We start from the raw sequence: 13,129 nt of genomic DNA, 5'->3' as shown, positions 1-13,129 counted from the left end.
TAGAATAATTTTGATTCGAAACGAGGACATTCAATTCAATTAATTTTCTTGAGTTTGACCAGTTGGTTAATTGTTACAAGAAAATAAAGAAAACTTAAGAGACTGAAATGTAGTGTTTCGATCATTCTTATTCTTAGAAGGAGAAATTCTTTCACTCTTATCCAGTTTGAAGGCTCCAGTCATAGACTCAGTCCCAGTCCCACCACTTTTTTATTGTAAGCCGTGAAATGTTTAGTGACAAAATCAAGTTGACAGTTATGATAATATAATTGAGATTAGAACGAAAGGAAGGAAGGATGGCGCTGAGTCAGCATTTTAGTTGTTCCCATCGTACACATACACTACTGTCGCCTTCTGGTATGCGCTAAACATTCATTTCTGTTTTCCTTTCTAACCAAACACCATGACCATATCCATCTCCACTCCCGGACCGGGAAGCTCCGGTTATCTAGATATGTACCCTGAAAGGAAGGTCTCCGCCTTCAAGAATCCATACATTCTCGGCCTCACCGCCGTCGCAAGCATTGGCGGCCTCCTCTTCGGCTACGACACCGGCGTCATTTCCGGCGCCCTTCTGTACATCAAAGACGATTTTGAACAGGTCAAACAAAGTAACTTCCTACAAGAAACAATCGTCAGCATGGCAGTTGCAGGTGCGATTCTTGGCGCAGCAGCTGGCGGTTGGATCAACGATGCGTACGGACGAAAGAGAGCAACTCTGACAGCAGATGTTATCTTTACAGTTGGAGCAGTTGTCATGGCCTTCGCACCAGATCCTTACATTCTCATAATCGGACGCCTTCTCGTCGGTCTCGGGGTCGGCGTCGCCTCTGTAACCGCTCCCGTTTACATCGCAGAATTGTCGCCTTCGGAAATAAGAGGAAGTCTTGTAAGCACAAATGTGCTTATGATAACTGGTGGACAGTTCCTCTCTTACCTCATAAACCTTGCTTTCACACAGGTAGCTACTTTAATTTCATTCTTTATCCTTTCATTTCTTTCTTTGCTGTATTGTTTTCACTGATCAAAATATAGAAAAGGTTCCTGGCACGTGGCGCTGGATGCTCGGAGTTTCAGGTGTGCCAGCTGTGATTCAGTTTTGCCTCATGCTCTTCCTGCCTGAATCCCCAAGATGGCTATTTATCAAGGTCTCGGAATAATTTTCTTACATTTTGACTTCATAATAAGCTCTTGTTTAACGTTTTTAAGCTTTTTGAGTTGGTTCTCATGTGTGTGTGCAGAACAGGGAAAAGGAAGCCATTGATGTGCTTGCAAATATCTACGATGTTGCTCGGTTGGAGGACGAAATTGCTTCGCTTTCTGTTCAATCGGAGGAGGAGGACCTTCACAAAAGGAAGGATATCAGATTCTGGGATGTTTTTAAGTCTAAAGAGATCCGATTAGCATTCCTTGCTGGAGGTGGACTTCAGGTAATAAGAGCTGAGCAAGTTAATAAACCTATTCATTTTTCTTCAAATACAAGGCTGATGTTGAGCTTATAGGAAACTATGATCGCTGTGAAATATGCTTGAGTTAGGCTTGTAGATATGAAACCATGACAATTCTGATGACATTTTAGAGATATATTCATTCATACCTTCTCCTATCAACCTTTAAGTTTTTAGGAGTAATGGTTTTAATAAAACTTAAACACTTCATATTTGCAGTGAATAGAAGTCTAATTAAGCAAACAATGTGTATTATTTGAGAACAAAATGCTAAAGATGCTTGTTCTCACACATATTGCAAGTGAGCATAGATATATAAAGAAAAATTAACAGATATATCCCTCTTCTTTATTCTATGTACTATTTAAATATGTATGTGAGTGTTTCTCAAATAAACTAGTTATTCTTAACCAAGCATAGGATGGTTGATTGTGCAGGCTTTTCAGCAGTTTACAGGCATTAACACAGTAATGTACTACAGCCCAACGATTGTGCAAATGGCTGGCTTCCGCTCTAATGAGTTAGCTCTTCTTCTATCCCTCATAGTTGCCGGCTTGAATGCTTGCGGCACCATTCTTGGCATTTACCTTATCGACCACGCAGGGCGAAGAAAACTGTCCCTCTATAGCTTAGCAGGAGTAGTAGTATCACTGATCATCCTGTCCATTTCATTTTTCAAGCAATCATCTGAAAATGCTTTGTATGGATGGCTTGCGGTTCTAGGATTGGCCCTGTATATTGCATTCTTCTCACCGGGGATGGGAACTGTGCCTTGGACAGTAAACTCAGAGATATATCCCGAACAATACAGAGGAATTTGCGGCGGCATGTCAGCAACTGTCAATTGGGTTTCCAATTTGATTGTAGCAGAGTCATTTCTATCAGTTGCTCAAGGTGCAGGAACTGGTCCTACTTTCTTGATCATTGCAGGCATAGCTGTGCTTGCGTTTCTCTTTGTGCTTGTTTTTGTTCCTGAAACCAAAGGGTTGACGTTTGATGAAGTGGAGATTTTGTGGAAGGATAGAGCTTGGGGCAAGAATCCTCGCACTCAGAGCCTTCTTGAATCTTGAGCATGCAAATGGATCCTAGTTCTACTATGATTAGAATGCATGCAACCTTTTTTGCACAATGCATTAGCAGTCAATTTGTTATATGTTGTAATATATTCATGTTCCTTATTCCATTCGTTTTGAATAATGTTCAAGTCAACATTCAATATCAGTAGTAGTATTGAAGCATTCAATTCAGTTCATGAGTTGTTATATATGAAGGGAAAAGCTCAATCTCAACTTCTGATGAAATATTTGTATAGAAGATAACACATTTTTCAATTATAGATCCGTTTATATTAACCTCATCTATTCATTACTATGGAATTAGTGTGAACAAAGGATTAGTCATGAATTTAGACTAAGTTCGGTTAAATTAATTCAACCCACTTTAATATCTATCAAAAGTTTTTAAAATGAAAAAATTAGTAAAATAATAAAATAAGTAGTTAATCACTCTCTAAATTAAGATACTAAAACTCATATATAATAAAAAATAAAAAATTATATATTCAATAGTGATTAATCTCTCATCTTATTATTTTACTAATTTTTTTTCGTTAGAAGATTTAAATTTCTTTAATATATATCTTGATCAAGTTAATTTTAGAGAAATGTCATTGGATCATTATAAAAGACACCCTAAACCTTTTGCCAATAAAATATTAAAAATTGAAAAACTATTATAGTTCATACCTTTAATAAATAAATTTTTTGGTAGAATAATAATATTAATATGAGTTATGGTACATATGCACAAAAAAGTGTTAATAAAATGTACTATTTAACTACATCTCATAACATCAGCTAATAATATAGGTGTGCATTTATCTGATTTTCCAAGATAGAGGATTGCATTGCGCCATTGCCTTTCTGTATTGGTCCATAGTCCAAAGTTGATTAATGTTTGGGTTACTCTTTCATTTGTGCATCATCCATGATGTAATGAAGTGAATTATTTTGCAATTGAAAGACTGAAATTAAAGCACGTGCCACGTGGTGCTCTCCTGCTCTGTGTATTGGTAGGGAATAAAACACGTTGCCCACTCTATTGTGACTTGTCTCTACCATGCCGTTGGTGCCTTTAATTTGCTCTCAAAACACTTTTCTTTTCTATCCTTTTCAATAACAGCTAGGAACCTCAATTTTTTGTCACTCGAATCCTTATAAAATTCACTAAAAAGGTTGTATTAAGATTCATATTTAGAGCTTGCTGTGAGTTTGAGTTGAGATGAGTAAGAGTCTGTTTAAGTGAACTTATAACAAAATATCTTTTTTTAAGTTATTTTTTTTAAAAAGATTTTATGAAAAAAGTAAAAGTAATTTTATATTTAGATATTTCATACAAAAAGATCTTTTTATTTATCAATTATGTTTGAGTATAATAATATAAAAGTACTTTTTTGTTTATTTATTACATAAAAAATATCTTTTTTTTTAAGAGAAAAAGATCTTTAAAAAAATATATAAATTATAACTTCTCAAAAAAGATAATTTTTTTTATTTTTCTAGTATTTTTACTTTTACTACTAGAAATTTGTTAAACATGCAAAAAAATAAAAAAAAATCTACATTAAAAAATATTTTTTTTATCAAAATAATAGCGTCCAAATAAGCACTAAGTTAAAGTTTGATTCACAAAAATTGAATTGGATCATTATGTGATTCAATAACAATCAAATTTATTTATAATATTTTTTTATCATAATTATATTTATATTTAAAATTTATATGTGTATAAAATTATGTTATATATGTTTATTTAAAATGATATATTATTATAAATAATTAAAATAAATAAAATATCCAGTATAATTTTATATCTAGTTTGGTTCACAAAGCTCATAAATTTAGTTTATCAAACTATTAACAACTCGAATTTGAGCTGACTCGAGAGTTATCTTGATTTACTTCTGGCCTTATATGATGGATTCACTAAAGTTTTATGTTTATCTATCGTATGATGAAATAAAATCATTTATAATCTGATGTAGATTAATTGGCTGGAGATACATAATAAACTTCCTTATTGTATCATATATGCATGTATATTTCTGCTGTAAGCAATCTTGATCGTTGATTATTTATCGATCAATAAAATTGTTATACTTGCACAACTTAAAGAAGTCGTACCCATCTTGTGCCATGCATGTATAAGAATAAATTTCAGTATGACATCATAGCCATCAAAATATGTAAATAACACATGCAGTCTTCTTAACTACGTCCACTGATGAAATGACAGTTTAATTATATTAGTTCTCATAAATTATTACACCTAAGTAGTAAATATATATTTGAGTTTTTCCTATATATGATAAATAATAGCAAAACTTTGATGGTTACATTAATTCAAACTTCAATGATCAGCTAGTCTCTATACTTCTCAAAGAGAAAGATTATTTCATGTAATAAATCATTTTCAAATAGCTATATATCTTATAGTTAATTTAAAAAGAATGAGAACTTAACGTGATATTTATAGTGTGTTTTTTTCATGGAATTTCTTTTGGAAAAAGTTTTAGATTTAGTCGAAGAATAAAAAAGAATATCTCATATTATTGTAACACTTTTTATGTAGATAGAAAAACTAAAGAGATTCATCGGACTATTTTTGTTTCTATGTTTTAAGATTTATTGTTATCGAAATGTGTATCTATTTTTAGTATATAGTTTAACATAAAGATTATTTCTTTCTTTTTTTTAGATTTAGATTTAATTTACTATAATCGAAATGTATATTTATTTTTGAAATGTGTAATGCCGCTACTAAAGACCCCATGATAAGAGCGATTCTATCTGAACTTTTGAAAGTTACTCTGATTTCTCTATTATTATTGTTATCTGCTACTTTTTTTTGCAATTCTTTCTGAGCATATGTAATCTTTTGGATTTAAAGTTATTTTTTATTGAATTTCTGGATTTGAACTTTAAAATCCTGCTATCTACTATTTCTGTTGATTTTTCTTGTTGTTGTTGTGGTTGAAATTTAAAATTAAAATCTGATTCTTTTTCTTCATCAATTTCATATTCTGAATTTGTTGATTTGTGAACAGATCTTATAAATTTGAATTTGTGATCTATTGTTGAATTTGTTGCTAAATTGCTTATTAAATCTGAATTTGCATCAATTTCTGCCTTTTTTTATTGAATTTCAGCCGATGGGTGAGATTTGGTTGCTTCTTGATCGATTTATAGCTGTTGTAGTAGTAGTAGTCTAGCCTTAATTAATCTCTTCCCACTTAATCTCCCAGTCTTCTACTTCATTTTAGTAACTTTTTGACAAAATTAATTGGAATTGATGGAAAAAAGTCAAATCTAATGTATTCCAATCTGCATATAGATTCTGGTGACTTCATAGTCGAAACCATGTCAAAGAACAACTAGAGAAAGCACTGGAAATCTCTAACAATCTTTGCGCCTCCAAAGTATCTCTAGCGTCCCAAAATCGTCCGGCTAAAATGGACCATTTATAACTGTTGATTCCATCGAACATAGGGAGAATATCTCCAATGACTTGAGTTTTTTCCATCATAAAAGACTCTCAATTAAAGCATCAATATTGTAACTTTATTCGAGAATAATTATCAAACTTTAAAAATTTTAAAAAATCCACCACTTCAATAATTCTTTTAGACTCAATACAATGATTTAATTTTTTTATTTATATTTATAATAAATTTTAATGTGCTAATCAACTAATTAAGCAGCGTAAAACACTGTTAGACTTGCTGTATGTAGACCAGCCACATGAGTTAATTATAAGAATTATCATAATATAATTTTAGAATTAGTTTAGTTAAATTATTAGATTGAAAACAGCTAAAATGATGCAAGAATAAAATTAAAAGTTCACTTTAGTAATTAAAATTAGATGTCTGAGGAAGGCATGCCTGCCCAATCAATCAAAAGAAGAATCCAGAAAATAAACTATGAAATATTATGTTGGTTTTATCAAGTGTTAAGATGACTAAATAAACTATGAAATATTATTTTATAAGTAGTCAATAATGTATATTCAATCGAGTGTTCTAGAATCATGAACAACTCTAAATTATTTATCGTCAAATAAAATTGAAGAATAGAGGGTACAACCACAAAGACTACAGAATATGGGACAAACGATAGGGCAGCGCAGTTATCATGATAACTCCACACAGGCCCGGGCCCATTCATCTGTAACCAAATAAAAATATATAAAATAAATTATCACATATTTCTTGTCCAAAAAAAAAGTTACATCTTTATATAAAGTGATTTTAGAAGCTTTTTGTTAAAGTTCAAATTTTACACATCTGGTATATATTTTAGGATTTGTTAATTGTATCCGTTTTAAACTTTTTAATTGTTACTACATCATCCCTAAAATAGTATAGTTTGAGAATATGAGAAAGAAAAGTAGAAAAAGAAAACTAGAAAAGTATTGATTACCAATCATTAAGATATAATATATTAATAAAATAATAAAAAGGAGTACTCGCTTTTTCCATGGTGTTATTGAGTGATAAGGACTGGCCACGTGGGTTGTTGGCCAATTCTTGTCCTATTGATTGCCACCAATAATACAATTCCACATCCACTTGCTAATTACCATTGCATGCATCCATGCATGATCCCCATGCCATCCATCACATGCTAGTCTCATGATATTATTCTAATTATTTATAAGACAAGTTACTCAAACAAAATAATTAAAATTTAAATTTATTAGGTTGTAACTTTTTAAAATTGTAGACATTTTTATAATTTTTTTATTTTATGTAAATCATTATAAGGTGTAGTGATTTTTAAATTGAACTTAATCTACTATAAAATAGTATAAATTATTAAAAAAAGTGCAAATAAAAAATCGCTAAAAAGTGTTGTAGTAATTTTTAAAAGAATGAGATAACACATAAATAATTGTAAGTTTTAGTGATTTATGAAGAATCAACTGCCACCTTAATCTGCTAGAAGGTGAATTAGGATGGCCGTTAATTTTTTATAAACAGCTAGAGCCTACAGCAATTTATACATTGTCTCTTTTATTTAAAAATTGCTACACTCTAACAATTTTTTATTTGCACTTTTTTATATAATATGTACTATTTTATAGCAGATTATGTTTAACTTAAAAACCACTATACCTACATAGAATAAAGAAGTTACAAAAATATTTGTAATTTTTAGAAAATTATAATATGGTAAATTTAAGTTCTAATTGTTTTATTTGAGTAACTTGCCTTTATTTTTACCCTCATTATTATTATTAATAGTGTTTTAGGATAAATCACATAAATAAAATGATTTCAGCTCAAAATTATTCAGATACTTTAAATCATAATTAGTTACATACTATATTCTAAACACTTTTATATAAATCGAATAAAATATTATTCACATGTAAATTGAATAAAAAAATTGTGCTGCAATGATTCGATTTATTACTTATACAACATATGTAAATAACATAAATCGAATAAATTTGATTTAATTTATATAAAAGTGTTCAGGATATAATGTATAATCAATTATAATTTAAGACATTTATATAATTTTGAGTTGAAATGATTTTATTTGGGTAATTTATCCTAGTGTTTTAATAAGTAATTTATTTATGTGTCATTTTTTATTTAATTATTAAATACATACTTATTATATATATAAGTCTTTTTGTCTTACAAGTCATATAAATTGGGTCAAACTCAACAAAAAAGACGTTCACTCAAACGAGCGTGTTAACACATGTGCTACTCAACAGTTTCCATAAAACACTCACTCACCAACCATTATAAAAGATGCTTCTTTTTTTTCCTCGATCAAAACTACAACCGTCGTTTTTTCTTTGTGTTCTTCTTCCTCTTTCTCCTCCTCCTTCTTCTCCTTCTTTTTTGCATTTTTTTCTTTTTTTTCGCGTGTTTCATCTTCATCATCTTTTTTGTATTACTGTTGTTGTTGCTGCATTTTTTCCTCCTTCTCTTTCTATTGGTTTTGCATCATGATATATTTTTTTCTTCTTTGTTTGATTTTTTCCTCCCAAGAAGAATTATAAGAATATGAAATAAAAAGATGAAGAAGACGAAGCAGCAGAATATGAGGAGGAGGAAGTGAAAGAGTTTTGAATTATGCAGAACTTATCAGCACACATATACCGAAAATTCTTAAACAATACACCTAAATATCTTCGTGTTACACCTAAATTTTTTGCAAATACAGAAAAATATTTCCTCTAAACTGTATTTTTTTTGTTCTTCTTTTTTTCTTTTTTCTTTCTTTTTTTAGTTGAACGAATGTAAGTTCATTCTCTTCCAAGTAATTTTGTACCATTATATGTTTCTTCTTCTTATTTGTTTGATTTTTTATTTTTATTCTTGTAAAAGAGTAAAACAAGAAAAAACTTGAGAAGATAAAACAAAAAAAGATAAATAAGAAAAAAAATGATGATGATGACGATGAAAAAGAAGAAGAAGAAACAGCAGAAGATGAGGATGAGGGAGAAGAAGAGTTTGAATTATGCAGAATTTATCAGCACACATACACCGAAATTTCTTAAATAATACATAAAAATATCTTTGTGTTACACCCAAATTTGCTGCAAATACATAAAAGTATTTTCTCTAATTATGCCTTTTTTTCCTTCTTCTTTTTCCTTATTTCATTCTTTCTTTTAATTGAATGAATGTAAGTTCATCATCTTTCAAGTAATTTTTGTACCATTATGTGTTTCTTCTTCTTCTTTGTTTAATTTTTTTTGTTTTTATTCTTGTTAAAAGAGTAAAACAAAAAGAAACTTGAAAAGATAAAATAAGAAGAAAAAAAAGAAGATAATGATAATAATGCTGAAAAAGAAGAAGAGGAAGCAGCAGAAAGAGGATGAGGGAGACGAAGAGTTTTGAATTATGCAGAACTTATCAGCACACATACACCAAAAATTCTTAAACAATACACTCAAATATTTTCGTGTTGCACCCAAATTTGCTGCAAATACAGAAACATATTTTCTTTAATGCAGAACTTTTACATTACATTCAATTCAAATCATTAATGATGAAACATTATTCACCTACAGAATCATAAACTACTAACGAAAAAATTAGCTAGAATCAAACCACACCTTAGCCACTTGATTGAATTCAAAACAATAATCAATTTCGTTCTGATCCAATTAGCAATCTGAACTTGAATTATTTATTATGTTCAATAATGAGATAAGGAGGAGAATGAGGAAAAGGAAGGAGGAGAATAAATTCCAATAAAAAAAGAAGGAAGAAGAAGAGGAGGAGGAGGAGGTATTGATGACGACGATAACGAAACAGAAAAACATGCGTGCGTTGATTGAAATCTGTTAAATTAAGAGACGCATAAAATGTGCGTGCATAAGACAACGCGTGCGTAAGAGTGACTTAGAAAAAAATGACTTGTATAATAAAATAGTTTGTATGTAGAGAATAATTATATTAAATATGTATAATAATATTGAATATAAAATTAGTCAAGATAGTAAATATTTTTATATTTTAATTGGAAGTTTAAGATTTTAGAAACATAAATAAAATAATACAACTTTTTGTTCGGGAAATATGAATGGTATAAAATATTTTAACAGTAAGAATTTGTATATCAAATCGATCTCAATGTCTATTATACATATTAGATAAGAGAAATATTTGGAGATCAATATTTTTTAATAATATTTATCAATATTTTAGGTCAATAATTTATTTTTGTATTATTAGAATTTAAAATTTAAAATTTTAAAATTTGAAATTCAATTTATAAACTATAAAGATAAATTTCATTGATTATATAATATTTTTTATTAAATAATTTGAAATAAATCTAGATTATTTATCAGAAATTGAGAATATAATTTATGTTACTACCAACTATTAATTCTATTGATTGATTTATTGTTCAAATTGAACTATTGAATACAAATAATATAATATCCAATTATTTAATTCCATATTTGATATTTTTTTAGGATAATTTTTTTATTTACGAGTAAGTTTAAATGATACATACAAATGCATAAAATATAATATATTAATAATGATTGTAAATTAAAATTATTTAACTTTTATCATCATCAATTTGATCATTATTTGAAAACACATATATAGTAATATATATACTATTGGTAACAATATAAAATTAATTTTATTAATAGAAAATATATTTTTAGTCACCATGCAATATGGTTATTTTAAAACATTATTATGAGTTCTAAATTTTTGTATATATTATTATTATTATTATTATTATTATTATTATTATTATTGAAAGTTAAAGATAACTTGCTTTATGATCTCCAAATTAAAAGTCCTTATTAGCTTTCTCACCAACCTAACCTAAGGAAATAAAATAAGTAATTATAGACACGTAATTAAAGTTAGATGCGAATATAATTAACTAAAATAATGTAAAGTAGCCAGCGCACTGCTCGTTGCTCACGCTAATCAGTTGTTATTGCCAGCCAGCTCAGTTTTCTACTTAACGCCAATCATTGCATTTTTATTAGTTACATCAAATCTAATATTGTCAATATTTAATTCAATGTTTCTCCCTATGCTCGTTTTAAGAGATATACTTTACATTGACTATAAATATACATGCGCTTTGTTGGTGACTAGTTTACCTTCTAAATCTATCTAAACAAATATACAAGACAGTGCGAGGCCAGCTATTATTAATTTGGGTAATGTTAGGTACATAATATTTTAAAATTATTTTTATTTAGTTTAATTTTTATAATTTTATTTATATAATATTTATTACATTTAATATTATCTAATTATTTCAGTAGTAATAAATAAATTAATTTTGACAAGAATAAACAAATGAAGGAAAACTTAACTACAGGATCTATTATATATTTATATGGATTAATAATTAAAATAAAAAAATTGTATGTTCATTATTTTAGCTTTTGAATTAAAAGATCAAATACTTTAAATTAATTTTTTATTAATTAAATGATGATATTTTATAAAATAATTATGTTACATTATATTATCATCTAATCGACGAAAAAATTAATGTAACTTATAATTATATCTTTCAAAAAATATCAATTTAAAACATATGATCCGGACTTACACTTATTTTTCAGAAACTATTTTAATTAACTCATGTGCAATTGATTTCACGTGAAGTTGATAGCTGAGAGCCGTTAGATAAAAATTTAGTCAAATCAGTCAAAGCATTTAACAGCTTTCAGCTATCAACTTCATGTGAATTCGACTGCACCTGAGTTTCCACCATTTTCATTAGCCATCACATGCTAAATAATAGAAAGATGTATGATGAATAATTTGATGTGCGCATTTTACGGTATCCGATTCAGATTAGGGGAGCCTTATCCGTGGCTATTGAATTTGGTGGATGAAGATCTTAGCCATATCTCAATCTCATTTATCATCGTAATGCATGCATGTTTGTGAAAAGTGGAAGTGGTGCCTCATGGAACCAAAAAAAGAACAAATAATCTTCACTTCATTTAAGTTTGATTTTGATTCTTTCACAAATTGTCTTGTTGGTGTTATCATTATTATTATGAATTTGAAACATTAGAAGACCCCACATGCCAATAAGACATAGAAAGGGTGATTATATTTGATTCTTTCTCCCTCTCATCAGGAATATGAAACACAATGCAAATTGCAAAAGCTTTTGTTGCTTTCCAATAAATATACGATATATGCTGTTGCCTATTCTTCAAGGTTTGGTCGTGAATGTGTACACACAATCTGTTACATATTACTATAGCCATAGCCACCCATCACTCTATATTATTTAATTTTTATGCACACCACCCGTTTTCTGTTACAATAATTATTCAATATAATATATTATGTGCTCTCTTTCTAAGAACTATATATATGTATGTAGATTCCTGTGGTGCCATGGGTTATTACCTCTGGTTATGAAAAGAAGAAAAAGACATTATTATTGTTAGGTGGTTTAATTTATTTCTTGGTTTTTTTGTTCCCATTTGATGGGTGCTTGAGTTGAATATTGTGTAATGTCATTAAACTATTCGTTTCAAAAATTTAAGTCAATAAGAAGAGATAATATAAATAATTATATTTATTTTTTTAAATAAAAATTTTTTTAAGTTTGTTTGATTTTTATATAATTTTTTTAAATTTATTTTATGTTATATTTTTTTGGAGTTTATGAGATCGAATTTTAAAATTTTTGAACATAAAATTTTAATATTATAAAATTATTTATTCTAAAAATTTAATCTGATAGAAAAAGATAAATATAAATGATTATATTTTTAATATATAATATATAATAGATTAAATAGGTAGAGAGAAAAGAGGACAGGTGCATTGGATTAGAGAAGAGAATTGGTAGTTTAATTTCAAATTATTTTCACTAAAAGTGATTCATAAATTATATTAAGGGAGTCACTTAGATAAAGATGTGAAAAACGTCTTTTCTTAAAGATGCTTTTTAAAAATTAAAATTTAATACATATAATCAATTAAATTATATTATTTTTATTAAAATTAGACTGGATAAATCAGTTTAACAAAAAATTAATAAATTAAATTTTAAATCGGTATAAATTAATATTTTTTATAAAAATTACTACAATATTCCTATTATAAAACACAACTAAAATATTTCTATTATATATTA

General features: G+C 28.2%; 1 protein-coding gene across 1 annotated transcript; it reads left to right on the top strand.

Moving 5' to 3' along the window:
• Window positions 1-226: 226 nt before the first annotated feature.
• Window positions 227-2,782, top strand: LOC130947620 (inositol transporter 1-like). The gene is made up of 4 exons (XM_057876331.1): window positions 227-961; window positions 1,041-1,148; window positions 1,242-1,430; window positions 1,886-2,782. Exons 1-4 carry the CDS (start codon window positions 404-406, stop codon window positions 2,516-2,518), a joined length of 1,488 nt encoding a protein of 495 aa, XP_057732314.1. The 5' UTR covers window positions 227-403; the 3' UTR covers window positions 2,519-2,782.
• The last annotated feature ends 10,347 nt before the right edge of the window (window positions 2,783-13,129 follow it).

This window comes from Arachis stenosperma, chromosome 9 (assembly GCF_014773155.1).
Source record: "Arachis stenosperma cultivar V10309 chromosome 9, arast.V10309.gnm1.PFL2, whole genome shotgun sequence".
Lineage (NCBI taxonomy): Eukaryota > Viridiplantae > Streptophyta > Magnoliopsida > Fabales > Fabaceae > Arachis > Arachis stenosperma.
Note: the sequence above shows the minus strand (reverse complement) of the source record. Positions and strands in the feature narration are given on the sequence as shown.

What these genes read in the sequence shown, in the direction of transcription:
- LOC130947620 (XM_057876331.1), top strand. Translation starts at nt 404, where the DNA reads ATGACCATATCCATCTCCACTCCCGGACCGGGAAGCTCCGGTTATCTA. An exon ending in TAAACCTTGCTTTCACACAG is followed by an intron (nt 962 to 1,040) that starts GTAGCTACTTTA and finishes AATATAGAAAAG; the next exon opens with GTTCCTGGCACGTGGCGCTG. An exon ending in TTGCTGGAGGTGGACTTCAG is followed by an intron (nt 1,431 to 1,885) that starts GTAATAAGAGCT and finishes TTGATTGTGCAG; the next exon opens with GCTTTTCAGCAGTTTACAGG.